Source organism: Charadrius vociferus, unplaced genomic scaffold, assembly GCF_000708025.1.
Source record: "Charadrius vociferus isolate BGI_N301 unplaced genomic scaffold, ASM70802v2 scaffold885, whole genome shotgun sequence".
In the NCBI taxonomy this organism is placed as follows: domain Eukaryota; kingdom Metazoa; phylum Chordata; class Aves; order Charadriiformes; family Charadriidae; genus Charadrius; species Charadrius vociferus.
Genome location: NW_009648594.1, coordinates 240,124 through 256,510, shown reverse-complemented (window position 1 = coordinate 256,510; position 16,387 = coordinate 240,124). Strand labels below are relative to the sequence as shown.

The 16,387-nt window shown below is 40.1% G+C and overlaps 1 protein-coding gene across 1 annotated transcript in view; it reads right to left on the bottom strand.

Annotated features, from left to right (window-relative positions):
• SLCO5A1 (solute carrier organic anion transporter family, member 5A1) overlaps window positions 1–16,387 on the bottom strand; it is a gene marked incomplete at its 5' end in the record, with an annotated part of 79,847 nt that overhangs the window by 17,424 nt on the left and 46,036 nt on the right. The window contains 2 exons of the mRNA XM_009886219.1: window positions 5,222–5,420; window positions 10,284–10,448. Coding sequence (XP_009884521.1) covers window positions 5,222–5,420; window positions 10,284–10,448 — 364 coding nt within the window. The remainder of the gene's footprint in view (window positions 1–5,221; window positions 5,421–10,283; window positions 10,449–16,387) is intronic.

Below are 16,387 nucleotides of genomic sequence, written 5' to 3'. Positions count from 1 at the left end.
GCTCAACTAAACCGGCCTTCTGACACAGAAAGGCTGCCTACTCTCCACAAAGGAAAACAGAGCACTTATAGAATCATAGAATGGTTTGGGTTGGAAGGGACCTTGAAGATCATCTAGTTTCAACCCCCTGCCATGGGCAGGGACACCTCCCACTAGACCAGGTCACTCAAAGCTCCATCTAGTATGGCCTTAAACACCTCCAGGGATGGAGCTTTTACAACTTCTCTGCACAATGTGTTCCAGTGCCTCACCACCCTCAAAGTGAAAAATTTCTCCCTAATATCTAATCTAAACCTACCCTCTTCCAGTTTGAAGCTATTACCCCTCGTTCTATCACTACATGCCCTTGTAAACAGTCCTTCCCCAGCTCTCCTGTAGGCCCCCTTTAGGGATCGGAGGGCTGCTATAAGGTGTCCCCGGAGCCTTCTCTTCTCCAGGCTGAACAACCCCAATTCTCTCAGACTGCCTTCATAGCAGCGGTGCTCCAGCCCTCTGATTGTCTTTGTGGTCCTCCTCTGGACCCACTCCAACAGGGCTCTGTCTTTCCTATGTTGGAGGCTCCAGAGCTGATCCCTGAGTTACTGCACAGCACATCGCAGATTTACCTGCACTGGTCAGAAAGAGCAAGCTCTTAGGGAAATTGCACCGAAGCTAGTATGTCCTGCTCGTGAGCTGGCCTCTGGGAAAAGCAGCTTAGTTTCAATGCACCCACTGCTGTAGACACACAGCATGTCTGAGAAAGAGCTATCCCGTCTGTTTCGGTGGGTTCAGATGCTGTCAACTTGCAGCGCTGCTGCACCTGAGCTGCCAAGGACACCCATCATGCACGAGCACACTAACAGAAACCAGCCCCAAACGACAGCGTTTCCTGAACTGGTCCTTCAATTACAAACAATGACACCGCTCCTTTCATTAGTAAGATTCAACTGCAAGTCTGCTAAACACGTGTGCTGGGACAAAACCCAGAATCCCATCTGACAAATTGCATTTGTTTACTTCTCGGGGAGACTGTTCTGTGTCTTCATGACATGATGCTGGTAAAGCTAATAAAGAGGAGACCTTTATTAGATGTGACTAATGATAAAAGGGACACTAGTTCCTAACACATTTTTTTTCTAAATCCTGTTCTCCTCTCCAACTATTACTCTGTGGAAGGCTTGTGGTATAGGAATAAAGTAAGAAAAGGGAAAGTGTAAGGTGAGATTTATTGCCTGGAGTTTTTAGAGCTGTGACCTGTTATTTCATACACCCAGGCTTGGACTGGAACCTCATTGTGCTGACAGTCAGTGCACACATATTGGGGAAAAAAAGGTGGACCCTCCTCCCATGAGGCTACCATCTAAATGAAATGCAGTTTAAAAAATACCAGTGCCTGACTATATTATGGTAACATCTAAACAAAGAATTGGTTTGCACCTGGTTTTATTCATATTTATTTAGACCACTGTAGTAACCTACAGGACCAAGGAAATACAAAGGAGAGGAGATAACCTCTCACCACATAATTTCTATAATCTTAATTTCTATTATCTTAATACTTAAGAGGATTATCTTTATTTGATAGCAATATTTTTGGTTTGGTATTGAAGGACATTCTGGATGGCAGAGATCTGCAGTCTCCTTGTTGGCAAGCAGCTGGAATCGCAGCAATGATGCAATTTTTGTGTAGCTGCCGAACAAGGGACCCTCTCACTAGATTTCTTCTTTGTTGTTATTGTTCTGATCCAATTAGTCACTGCTTTGAAGTTAAGGGATCCAACTGGCATATTAGACTGAAAAAGATAGAATAACAGAAACCCAAACTGGTGGTACAAGAGGAAGAATAGAATATTTTTTATGTGAAGTGCCTCAGTAAGTCGATTGCATGCTTTAACTAAACTTTAATTGCACCAAAACAACAGAAAGCAATCAAAAAGGGTCTGTTTTGACTCATTACATACCAGAAAAGTGAGAGATGGAACTGAACTAACCCAGGAATCTGTCACCATGAGTAAGTTCCCCATGGAGCCTATTTTAGTTTTCTCATACCATAAAACATGGAAACGACAGGTCTCCAAACAACCAAAGCAGTTGATCTCTGCTATTTCCCCTTTAATCAGCACTGGTTAGGCCATACCTGCAGTGCTGGGTCCAGTTCTGGGCTCCCCGGTAAAAGACAGACACAGACGTACTGGAGAGAGTCCAGTGAAAGGCCACTAAAATGCTGAAGGGATCGGAGCACCTCTCCTTTGAGGAAAGGCTGAGAGAGCTGGGGTTGTCCAGCCTGGAGAAGAAAAGGCTCAGGGGGATCTCATCAGTGTATACAAATACCTGAAGGGAGGGTGCAAAGAGGACATAGCTGGGCTCTTTCAGTGGTGCCCAGTGCCAGGACCAGAGGCAATGGGCACAAATTGAAATACTGGAGGTTCCCTCTGAACGTCAGGAAACTGTGAGGGTGACTGAGCACCAGCACAGGCTGCCCAGAGGGGCTGTGGAGTGGCCATCCTTCGAGATCTTCAAAAGCTGCTGGACGAGGAGATAATATACTGATTCAGGACTTCCCATTCGGATGCTGGTTATGGTGCAAGAGAAGGGATGCCATATTGCGGTTTGACATAAAGGTCCTTACACTGTGTTCAAATATCAAACGTGCCTTCAGCGACAAGGCTGGGGGATGGAACAACAGGTTCTAAAATGCTGAGATGTATAATACAGAGGTGACCTTGACCTCCCTGATAACAGAACTGCTGATGACACACAACAACAGCAAAACTGCTTGTGCCCAACATAAACCAGCAGAAAATCCTTGCAAATGTATTCTAATCTGTGCATGCCTCCAGGTCCCATCCACTTTCTCGCAGCTGGTACAGTTAGAAAAATACTGAGTTATGAAACATACTGAATTATGAAATATCATTGCCTTCTTCGCTGAGTACTGGTATGCACATACTTCTCTGTTAACTAAAACCCAGCTTATCATTCTCCTCTGTACTGGTTTATAGCTCAGTTCATCACAGAAAAAACCCTACTTTTTATATGTAAAAGAAAAGAACTGTGGAACTGAACATGTTTGTCCAGAGAAGATTCTCCTGCAGGGTATGTCTACACTGCCCAATGCAGCTGAGATCTCCGGGCTGCTGCCATCACAGGTAGCTCAGACATCAGCCCCTGCATAACCATGTTAAGGTAGAGCATCATGCAAGGCATCTACTCTGAACCAAGTACCTGTACTGCTTCTCCTTGCCAATCCAGCCTGTTGAACTGGCTTTGATGTCCATAACGCTGCACTGCATTGGAACTAGAGAATGAAGTATGTGTTTTATTAAACCTCAAAATGAAAACATGCTTTTTTGTTACATGTACAATAACATTGATGTCCGAGTTAAAGAGTTGCCTACCAAGTAAATTATTCGAAGCTATCAAATGATGGACCATGAGGATTAAGAGAATGTTTATCATGTCAGATATTCAAGATGAATTTAGGCCTAGTGCTGTTTCTTTATTATCAATTTGATAATAAATTTGGATTTGATCTCTGCTTTAAAAAAAATTATAGAGGGCTGGGGCTGCAAACTCCCAAACCATGCTTTACTCCATGCTGGCAATTCTCAGTTTCTGATGATATTATACTGATTTTTATACTGACTTCAAAGAGTTGATATACCTCAACACTTTCAAGAATTTTGCCATTACCACCTCTCACCTCTTTTCTCAATAAGAACAATTAGATGAAGGTGGTTAAGAAGTAATGCTACTGTAGACTTCCAGAACAGCTGTGAATAGATGCCTATTTCAATTCATGCTATGTATTTACTGCAAATTTTATTAATTACTGCAAAAAAAAAAATTAGATACTCTAACAATTCCAGTGTGAAGGTTATGTGTTATACAGCAATAGTTTGCTTTGTCTTCAATTTAGTAGATTTAAATTAAATAGCACTTTCTCACAAACTACAGCCTTCTCATTAGCCAGGCAGAGGCATTCTGACTTGCCACACAGTTCAACTAATTGTTATCTGAAATTTATGTTTTAATTCCTAAAAATTTTAATTTCTTCATCTACGCCCACAGGCTGTCACAAACATCAATAGAAGGTGGACAATCAAAGCATTCCACCCCCTTCCCATCCTCGTTCTCTCCTTCTTCAGCCCACTATGCTCAGACGAGGATATATCACCATGCTACTCCCCTCTACAGTCAGCCCCTCAGCACCAAGCTTTAACTCCAGGTATTAAGAATACAAAGGAGTAAACAATCTTTCCACCAGCTCATGACTTCCAGTTGCTGGTTTTTCTTGCTCTAGGATTCGGGTTTGACAGCAATGTAGTAACACCCAGCAACACGCAATGCAAAATATTCTCTGTGTAAACAGTGCCTATTTTCATACTCGTTTGCTTCCTATTTTTCTTCTTTGTTTTTCACTTGGCTTGCTCACTGCTCCACTGTAGTTCTTTTTTTCCCCATTTGATCATCTCTTTTCCTGCTCCGCACTTCTACACTGTCTTCCAAACCTCAAAATAAAAAAGAAAATAAAAGCTCATGATCAGGCTTCTGAGGAATTACCTTCCAGTGAAACACCTTCTCACAAATTTTACCACACTGTCTGCCTTCCAAATAGCCCTCATTTTTTTAAAATGGCCTTCTATGCATTTCTTCATGTCACAGCCTAAACCCCTCACTCCCAATACCTTCCTACATCCACACCTTCTTTTTCATGACAGTCTTCTTTATTCTCAATATACTGTTAAGGGTTATGATCTAGACCCTGTCTTGATAATGATTCAGTAAGTGCTGAAGTGATTCCTGCCCAAGTGATTCCTCTCAAATAGGGACTGTAGACCTAAGACAGTATTATGCTGTTAATAAACAAATCTATTCAGATATAATCTTTAGTATTTTCACAATTTCCATGAGCAGAAAAGAAACATTTTGAAAAACCAACTAAACTCTCAGCAATCTACAGAGGACACTGTTCTTATTTCCCTGTAAAAATCACTGAAGTACATTCTAATGCGTTTTCCCATCCCTCAAAAAGGTGAGTTATTACATAAGTTTCATTATAAACTAGATGTAAAGCCAAAGGGCCACACAGTAACAGCATGTGTTTATATCACAATACTCACCCAATTCTCATTTGAACATGTGGCTTCTTCAATACATCAGCTGCCAGCATTTTTTACATTTCTTTATCAGGCTTATTGGAAAAAGCTGGTTTTGCTACAGGTGATTCCAAGATACTTACCCAGTCGTGTAAGGTATATTTATTCCCCCTAGATTAATGCTCTCACATCCAACAATGAAGAGAGTTGAAAAGCAGAGCAGAGACACACCACTGCAGATCATAGCCAACTTTGCAGACTCTCTCGCACCGAGTTTCAGCTTTTTTATAATGTAGCCACCTAGGACAATACCAACACCAGCACTTGGTACAATAATCACACCTGCCAGGAAGAAAATCGAGCAACATTAAAACAGGACCTATAGAAATGGTATAAAACATAAATATTGGTTTCATTCCCTAATTAGATGACTACAAATGCTGCACTAAGATCTCCATTGTCTAATTCTCTGCTAGCAAACTGAGTCAGACTTTTCAAACCTCTGGAGTGTTGTCAAAGAATTAATAAAAGCCTCCTTATGATATTACCAGCAGCCAAAGCACTATAAGAGAACTATTGTACTTACAAGCAGAAACATTGCTTTGTATTTATTTTAGAATGGGGAGAAGGGATACACATTGCTCCAGTTTAATTACTGAAAATTTGAAGAAATCCAGATTCGGACTGAAACCTTCCTCTTCCTGCTCTCATGATTAATTCCAGTGAAGCACAAGCGTTAACCTCAGGCAGGACCCCAGAAGCCTTCCCACTTGGGAGCGCACAAGTGAGCCTGGCTGCAAATTCTGCCTTCTGGATACTTTACTCAAGCTGAATAGCACTTTCCTACATTGGCAGCCCCATTCATCTCAGCAGAGCCATGTGGAGTGCAAACTCATTGAACATGACTAAAGAAATGAAGATACTAGAATTAGTATTAGGGTAAGTTTAAGACACAAAGGACATGCCTATGAAATTTCTGTCGCTCTGCTGCTGCAGTTATAAGGTGGCAGTTCAGCAACATGTCACCGGGCTGTCCTCACTTCCCAGGGCCGGAGGTGGTGTTGTCAGCGATTGTCTTGCACTTCTTAGCTTCCCTTGGCTTTTGCTTCTCGCTGACATGTGAGAAGGTCTTTAAATAAGGCCTTTGCTAATAAAGATGCATTCCACATAAATATGGAATTTGAACAACTTGTGGAAGCTGCATTTAGGGAGCTAAACTTTATAATCCAAATTCTTAAAGATGTTGGTCTTCTTTTTAAAGAAGCCGGTAAGACTATCACTTGCAAATATCTTCAATATTATTGGAAAGCATTCTCATTCTCTGCTAATTTGTCTAAAGGTGATATATTTATCAAAATGCTGAGATCGTGAAAGTAAAAATAAGAGGTAAAAATAGTTGCCATCTAATTATACTGTCATCACCAATGGCATTATAAAATAAAATGTCATTTCATGAGGCAGATACTTAATAATAACCCTTCACAGACTCAAAACCAGTCCTTCTCATAAGAGCAGAATTTAAATGTATAAGTCCTTCTAGGAGAATTAAATGATTTTCACAAAGTTCAAAGCTGTTATCTCGCTCAAGCTGTTATATCTCTCACTTTCAATGACTGAATAAGAACAAGGGAAAGAAATAATGCAAATCCTTTCACTTGCACTGAAAATGTTCTCTCTGGGTGAAAATGGTAACTCAGCCATCTGAGTCTACCAGGCATGCCCTGCTCTGCAAAATCTGTGTCAGAGAAGCCCACATCCACGCTGAAGGCAGACTGCAATCACTTGCAACACCTTCTAAAACATGCCTGCCAGGTGAATCAAATTCCATGGACCAAATCCACAGCGGCATCAGTTATATGAACTAAGGACCTAGCCCAAGGTAAGGGCTTACTGCCAATAAGTTAGTCTCAGTATTTTATTCTTCTTCCTTCCACCTTATAGCTTAGTTTTCAGTTCTTAACCTCTTTTGGATCTGAATTTACCTTTTTTTTCTTATCCTCTTGAGGGCAGGGATATTGGAAAAGTCTTTCACTGGAACTAAGAATCTGTCTGTCTATGTCTAGTACCTTGTCAAAACTGAGCATGTAAATATTTTGCGAGACATTAGATTAGTGGTTCTCCCACTAGTGAATTACATTGCGCTGCCGTTTTCATCCATCTTTTGCCATACCATGAAGATCAGAACATTAAAAATGAGGAGAAGAACACGAGCAAATTGCCCGCCAAGGCACGGTCTCCTTCAGGAGGATGGAAAGGTAAAGAAAAGCCTACACAGAAGAAGTATAAAGACATATTCCTCCATGCAGAGTGGGACTGGTGATGGAAAAACTCGGGGGGAAACTGGAAGGGCAAGAGCGGATTTCACTGTTTGTGGTGAAAGCAGTAGAGAGAAATGCTCATTCCCTCCTACGTGTCAGGAAGTCTGACAGGTTTCTTTTGCCCTAAGTACAAACTCTTCATCCTTATTTCCCTCTCTTTCTGCAGGGGATGTGAAATCAGAAGTGATGTACTGTCAAAGAAATGCAGCTACTACAGGGCACTTCCAGACAAGCTTCCAGGGCAAAGCAAAGCATGTACATCTAATCAGGACATGCATTCTTCTTTTTCAAAGGTATTTAGAGGAATAAAGCTTAAGATCTGATACTAAGCTGTTGCAGTGCACTCTCCTTCATTTTATGACAGTTTGGCTTACAGGAATTGTGCGTGTGCCAAACACACTCCTGGGTACAGTGCTTTGAGGCAATATCAGATTTCAGTCAGCAATTTTCAAGCTTTGTCCTTTTTGCTGTTGTCAGGATGCTGCGGCACTTGAGGCTTTCCACAGCAGCAAAAGATGATCTTAACAGCTACTAATAGTCTGGGAACAGAAAACTGCAATATCTGCTAAGCGGGCTACACTTCCAAAGGGAATATCATGGAGATCTTCAAACCAATTCTGTCTGAGATACATGCTATTTCTTTTCTAGAACTAAAGGTAGATCCAATGTGTTCATAACCATTTTAGCAGAAGTTACCAGACCTATATAGATTATAAAGTGGTGTTTTATAATATATAGTGTGCAGTTCTTCCAATTACATATTATTTGAATTGTAACTCTCTTTTTTACAAGTAAATCCACTAGCAAAGCACCCGAAATTTTAACGTGGATTTGTCTAAGGTCTACCTGCAACCAAAAGTCAAAGTTCTTTTTTTGTTTTTGGACTTGAGAAAGCCTGGAGGCTGAATGCCACCTACTCTACAAACAGAAAACAAAACTCCAAAAAAGACAAGACCGCACCATAAGCAAGTTCAAGACGTGAAGTTTGGCACACAGTGCTTTTGCTGATGATTAATGCCAGGTTTGTTTAAAAATAGAACAAATTGAGATTTAATTGAAGAATTCCTGAATTGAGACAGAAAATGACCAATAAAAAATCCACATCAGTAACATAAAGAGATTCAGCAGGCACATGTACTCAGCTGGTGATGTACATATGAACTATAGATGTAGTAATATAAATAACACATAAGTCCTCCTTTTGCTAACCAGAAGTTTGTAAACTGGACATGTCTTTTCCTAGATTTGCCAGTAGCAATACAGAATCTCCAAGTTTCCTTTTCCCATTTTTCCTACTAGAAGAATTTATAAAATTAATAACAACTGTTGACTTTAATGCTAAGTTTAGGAATTGAAGTTGTGGAAGCAGTGCTCACTTGTTCGTGTTGCGCATCCAGCTATTTCATGGTCTGCTTCTGGTTCACTGTAATAGTCTTTATCAAGCAATTTATAACAGGGAAAACAACAGATGTTAATAGCTTCACACCCTGCATAGGGTCATGTCATCTTTTCCTCTTTTAACGTACTGGCTGTTGAATATTTTGTCTGGCAAGAATGTTTCAGATTTAACCTGAGAACAAAGCCAGTTACGGAGCAGCAATCTCGTCAAGACTCATTACAGAAAAACTTCTATGCGTGTGTAGCTACCCTAAGCTTTAGATAGAATCACAGTCCCATCAATCAATATTTCCTCTTCACATACAGAACACAGGGACTTCATGCTCTGAAGAAAATCTCATGCCAGCAAGCTCTCAAACATACGTCACCACATGGTGCTTCTCTGATATTTCCCCTCCACACCCTAAAAAGACTCCTCACGTTTCTTCCAGCCATTGCAGGTGACAAACGATTCCCATGTGAGGTGTGTGTGTCTTTGTCTCTCTTTCTTCTGCTACTTTTTGTCTTTTCCTTGACTGATGCTCCGGGGCAGCTTCACCCCATAATTCACCCTTGTTCCCAAAACTCACTCTCCACTCCATCACTCCTTCTCAGGAAAAATATCTAAATATCTAGACGTATGAGGGAGCAAAGAACTAACCTGCCTAGCTATTAGCAGCTATTTTATATGGGAAGCATTATGGAGAAGTCAAAAAGATGTTTATAAAGACAAGTGTCTTTGAGGCAGCAAGGAGAGAAGGGACATGATCTGCATGACATGGGCCCCAATTCTGCACAACATTTTGGCCCCTTTCCCTAGGGAAGTTCCCATCTCTCCCTCCTGTGGAGCAGTATGAAGCTTGAAATTTTGTGGTTTGTAGCTCTGTTAGAAGTTGGACTTGGCCAACCTGCTGTGGCAGCAGGGAAAGTTCCACACCTGCAAAAGATGGGCCTCAGACCTGCAATGGCAGAGGGGAGAGGATTTGGGGAGCTCTCCTGACTAGACCAGATCCTGGTGCGCTCAGTGTTAGTACGTAAATAAGGAGAAAACCACCAGCCTGGAAGGGAGAGATAACTGAAGGATGGGACAGATAAACAACTCATCACTGGGGAAAAAGAAAGATTAGTATATTTTAAAGACCAAAGATGAAGTAAAATTCACATAAAATAAGAACAGCTTTAAAAGACCTTTTAAGGCACACAAACCGCAATAATGCCTGTGGGTTTTCTAGCTTCTTTTTGTTGTATTTTTCCGCCCTGAAGACCATTAACATGTCTGTCTAGGCTTACGTAAAAAAAAACAGCTCTTTAACAATATAAATGGGTTCACGTTTTACTAAACACATATAGCAAATATCAAAGAACAGCTTGAATATCTAAGCAAATAGCCGAAGCTGTGTCCAATCACCTGTTCTGACAAGCACATTTTTGGTTCATTCCTACATTGATTCATTTCATTAGTCAAAGAACGCCAACGCTTTCAACGTTACACTACGTGGCAACGCCTTACCAGTGTAGATGCTGGCATTGGAAGCTGGGATGCCAAACTGTGACTCGATGAACTTGGGAATGAAGGTAATAAAAGCTGTGACAATGGCACTCTCAGCTGTGTATGACAAACTCACAAAAAGGAATGTCATGTTGCTTAAGATCCTGACAGCTGCTCTTGGAAGCTCTACAAAATGACAAAAATGACAAACGAATGTTATAAATAATGAGTGAGGAACAAAAACAAACTGAAACAAAACAAATTGATTTTCTTTGAGATGGACTGGCAATAATAGCTTGCTAGCATCTGGCTACATTTGCTAAGCGGAAGGGAGAGTGCATAGTTGGGATTGCAGTCTTCGCTGTCTGCTCTTCCCCTATCTCACTGCATCGCCCCAGGGCTGCAGTCCCACTTTTCACAAACACAACTGAGGTCTGTTTTAACAAAACCATCTGAAGAAACAGGGTTTACATAGTAACACTATAAAGGAGAGAAAAACAGCAATCAAATGTAGCGATTTTGGAATTATTCTGATGTCTTATTTTGAAACTACAAGATAATGCATATCACACTGCATAACTGACAGTACTGAGTTTTGCACTCCACAGGAGGAAAACAGATCACATACTCCCCCTGCAAATCTCTGCTTCAAGAACAATGCTTGGAAAGCTGGGATAATAATACTATAATTTGAAAAGGAAAATCTTTGAAAAAGATTTTTAATTAAACATTTTTCTACATGATTTAAAAGTATTTATAATAGATGCAGACAAAGCATACTGAAAAAATTATGTCAATGATGTCAACAAGATCAACAAATCTCAAAACACCTTACATACAGCTTATATAATATTCTCAGAATGGACAAAAACAATCAAGTAAAAATGAGAGCACATCATTAGCTTAAATGGAAAAAGTATTCATAGATGTTGCATTTATCCTCGAATCAAATATCAAAACCCCATGAAATTCAGCACTGTAGTTAAAAGAAACACTGAAATACTTTTAATTCAGTCCTGTAGTGATGTCAAAATTATCATCACAAGATGATGATAAGTCTATTCAAGACTTAATTTTTTTCAGATTAGATAGTGTGATTTTTAACATGTATTTTTTTCCTTGGTGCTTCTACTAAGATCAGATTTTCTGTTCAAGTATTATATCTAACCTACTATGGGTTGGGTTTTTTCATTCGCTTTTCACTTCATACAGAAATTGAAAGCTGATTGAATCAAAGCCCACTGAATTCAACCACAAGAGCGGCCATTAGAAATACAACATGTTGAGTAAGAACTCCTGAGTGAGAACTTTATTGATGTTAAAAGTTGTCAAGTCAAAAATCTGTCTCACTTTCTCCATTGACTTCAGTAGGTTATCTGTATAAAAGCAAACAGAATTTAGACTCTTGTCATGTCAAAACTTGTCAGGCTGCTAATTAGCACCTAAGTTGTCTGACTGCATGCAGTCTTAGCTTATGCCAGTCGTCAAAATTTATACTGAATTCATTATGAGTACAGGGTTTATATTTTTAATGTAGTCAAATGCTCTCTTGCTGCCTCAATGAAGAAACATATTAAATGTTAAATACAAAATTTGGTGGAAATAAGTAATGAATAAATCATATTAAGAAGCACTCATATATTTGAATCTTAATGTTTTTTACCACCTACAGCTTTTTTTTAAAAAAAAAAAAAAAAGTGGCACTGTTCCCAACAGAGGAACAGAAAGAAACAAGATAACAGGAGTATGAGACCATATAATATCAACATGGATATATGGAAACTGTAATGCAACTGTACACCTTCAGAAACTACATTACAGTAGCAAGTACAAAGATAAAATAGTACCAGTATTTATCAGCAAATATGCTGCATGTTGAAAATACAGCTGACCAAAATTTATCTCATTGTTCAAAAGGAAACGAAAGAGAGAAAAAAATGAAAGACCTACAATACCATCAGACGTCAGCCCTCAAACCTCATCAGCTTTACCTTCGTGTCTATTTTGGGGTTGGGTTTGGTTGGGTTAGCTGATGGGGGCTTAGATGCAAAAAGAAACCAAAGGGCAAGAGCCAAGGTGCTGTAACCCAGCTTTCACAGAGCCTCCCAGGGGACTACATAACACAGTTTACGAAAACGGTTGCCACAGGGCTGCAGCGGGGCAGCTGTAGCAGGATTTCACCAGGGACAAGGTGCAGGACTTGAGTGCTTCTCCCCCTGCAACAGGAGCAAGCGGTTACAACTGTGCTGCTGCCACCGTGAGAAAGGAGTCCGAAAACAGAACGAGGGGGTGCCAGGATAAGTCCTGCTGGAAACTGAGCTATTTGGTGGCAGCTGCTCACCTGTACTGAAAACATGTGGAAGGAAATAATAATATAGTAACTTTCAGAAGACTGGACATCGAGATAAATGCCATTTTATTAGGATGATGAACTAAGCGCTCTCTGTAGAAATGAACTGGAAGTCCTTGGCCAAGGGCTGAGTCCAAGATCTTTGTTAAATCCATTATTTTAGGGGGCCTGGTCCAAATATCACAATATCTGGTAAAGTTTAGGTCTTCCTGGCAAAACTGAGCTTCAGGAAAATGTGTGGCTTAGAATTTTTGAGCTAAAGATACTGAAGAACTGATCAGGTAATTAACTGCAGAGCTAACAAACATTTTGCTCTGGCGTTCGGATCTAGAGCTGCGCTTTCTCTGTTGACTCCTACTTGTGTCTAATCTCAGCACTCAGTCTAAAGGTCATTATTAATTTCAAAACTAATTAGTATTTTCAAATTGGATTTCTACTGATAAATAGATAAAACTCAGTGTCTTGGAATAAGCACAAGCTCTCTTACACTTGTGTGAAGTATTCTTCAGGGACCAGCTCTGCTGATTACTGTAATTTTTGGCATGAAATAAAAGAGAGATTATTCCTGCATGCTGCGCTAATACATACCACCTGGAGCAGTTGAGGGTTGAAGCTCTGTGACTTATAAAACACAACTGTCTGGCATACAAGGAAAAGTTGCTACTTAGTAAAGAAATTTGCAAATAAAAATACATATGCAAAATCAGGTTCCCCCTGATTTTGGCCTATGACTATAGTCAAATCCTGTGTGACAGAATGTGTATTACACTTCTGAATTTAAAAACCTACAATAAAAAGGCACTATAAGTATCTCATATCTTTCAACCACACTAATTCTAGCAAAAATCAGGAATGCTGAAAACTTCAAGGATCCTTTGTACTACATAATCAATCACGCATTTAAAACATTTCAACGTCACGTTATTTTTGTTTAACTAGGATTTGATTTCAAGGCTATTATTAAACCTGTCAGGTTCTGATTTTAGGAAAAAATCAGGTCTTCAAAAAACATCTCATTTTTGCAAGAGAGCCTCAGAAGTAAACCAATGATCTTTCAGTATGGCTGCAAACATGCTTACTCTTCTGTACAGTAATTCAAATTTTAAATATCTTCATCTCTTTTTTTTTTTATAAATAAACAAATACATAACTAAGAGTAAATTGAAACCTGCCTTGCTGACTGGTTTGCTAGTCTACTGGAAATTTGCTTCCTTTCATGGTCTTTGACAATATTTCTTCTCTAGTCAGTATTCATTTTCTTTCACTAGTGTGCTGGACCACTGCTTGACTTATGGTAATGGAAAAGCATAAGAAAAATATGCAAGCAATAGAAATATTCGTAAATACTGCTCTAAGCAAAACTCTTAAAGCACTGTAAGCAGAATTTCAATAAAAACTCCAATAATTCTGACTTCACCTCTTTTTTCATATATTTTCTTTTATGCCTGTTCCTGTGCATCTAGCCCAAGGTGGTGCAATGAACACAACCAGGGGAATAAACCATTCCAGTCTACAGCACCGTCCTCTTGTACTACATCAGCTAAGCCCCTTGTAAGGGTGATACAGATATGAGCCAAAGGACCTCCCTTCTGCCGGTGCTCCACGCCTGGACGGCACTATCCAAGTCTGCAGCTTTGAAGGAGGCTGCTTCCACACCGAGGTCTCAGGAGCAGCTTCTGCTCTCACACAGAACACGGCAGAGCCAAGATTTGAGAAAGAATTTCTGGTTTGTTTATCAGAATGGAAATGAGCATTTTCAGTCACACATGAGTACTTCAAATATATCTTGCATGGAGCTAATCACCAAATTCTAGAATATTTTGCCACATATTTCATTTCATTATCTACTCATACACCATTTAAACAACCTCATTCAACTCGATTCCTCAAGCATTTTCAGGACATGCCTCAAGTACCCGAGTGGTAGCCACACCACTGAACAGCTCTTAATATCCTATCAAGAGTAGGTAGGTCCGGAGCGAGTTTGATCTGATTATTACTTTTATTAACTTGATTTAGAGCAGCTCCTCGAGGCTCCAGCTAACACTGCTCGTCACTGCATGGGGCCATGCCAACCTCTTCTATTTTGAGCTCTTCAAGATGGCCTAAGAAAGGGCGAGGGGGGAGTGACCCGCTCAAGGTCAGCGGCACAGCAGGATCTCCAGCCCACAGTCTGCTGAAGTCTCTGACATCTACCACGCTCACCAGGCACCCCCGCACACAGACCAGTGTCTCCTCCTCCTCTTCCAATCCCTGCCAACTAATCTTTGGGTACTACTGAAACTCCAGTCCGGATCCTGTGATGGGGGAGCACTTCAGTGGACTTACCCTACAGGCACGACCTCCTCAGGAGTTTCTCTTACCCTTGCTGACACCCCGACATGCATTATTACCCTCTCTCCATCCCCAGCAGGGACTGACTGGGAAAGGCACACGACAGCTGGGAGGCGTGAAAAGGCGTACAGGAATATTCCACATTTAAGAAATGACTGCGCATAGGGACAAAACTCAAAACGGAGGCGTGAAAAGGCGTACAGGAATATTTAAGAAATATATTTAAGAAATGACTGTGCATAGGGACAAAACTCAAAACATTAAATAGTAAACCAAAGACTACAAAATACAAGTAATTAATTAACACCCTTCAGATTAGATCTGTACATTTTAGGTAATACATACATTGGTTTTCTTTACACTGCTCCTTTATCCAACTGCACAGTAAGTTTCATTATAGCGGTAAATAAAAGGGACTGCAGATACAATTTCCATGGCACCAAACCCTAAGGGTATCCATGTAATAAATCGTAACAGTGGTTTTGTCTGATCAGGTTCATGATTTATCTGCATGTATGGGACTGAACTGTAGCTTCTTCATTATAAATCTCTTCTAGCTCATGTTATCTACACTACCTCTATTTCTCCCAATAAACTGCATCCAATTTTCTTCCTCCGGTAACCTATTTAATGTTTTATTTAATACTTTTGATACCCGCATCAGAAAAAATCTCCCTCTCAACATTGTTTACTTGCAACATAAATAGGAAAAGACTGAATTCCAAGCCCTTACATCTCAACAAATGTGAAAAAGCAAAGACACATACATGTATTTTTATCTGATCCCAGCTCTACCATGGGCCAAAATAAAGCTCAGGTCATTGAAATTGGAGGTTTGCAGCCAGAGCCAGTTTTGGTTTATTTCTTCAGCCTATAGTGGCAGCCATTGCAAGAAAAAGGACCCCATCCCTCTCCTGTCATGCCTTTTCAATTCCTTTTCATTCACCTAGAGAACTAACTTAGGTTAAATTGGGACAAGTTACAGCAGGACAAGAATCATTTTGCCAGGCTTCCCAGGTAAGACAACATCATATCAGAAGATCAAAACAAACAGCTTCTTCCACGCAACTTCCCTTACCGAAGCTGCACAGATTTTACAGATTTAATGGCACTGACCTCTGTCATGGCAGACTACGACATCACTGATATTTATTAGTACAGAACAGAAGACATGACCTACTAAATCATCAGTCTCCCAGTTACTGCCTAAGTGGAGTTTCTGCCCATCATGCTATAAAAAGATGAAGCCCTGAAATTCAATGGGAAGTATAAAATGTACATTGCATCTCAGAAGAAGCAATGCTAAATGACTTAGACACATGCGATCCTTTTTTCCTTCCCATTATAAATGAAATTACCTCAACTGAGAAGCTTGAGGCATGATCTCATTCCATAAAGCTCACTTAAACTTGAAAAATAATTAAATGATAGCGCATTCCTG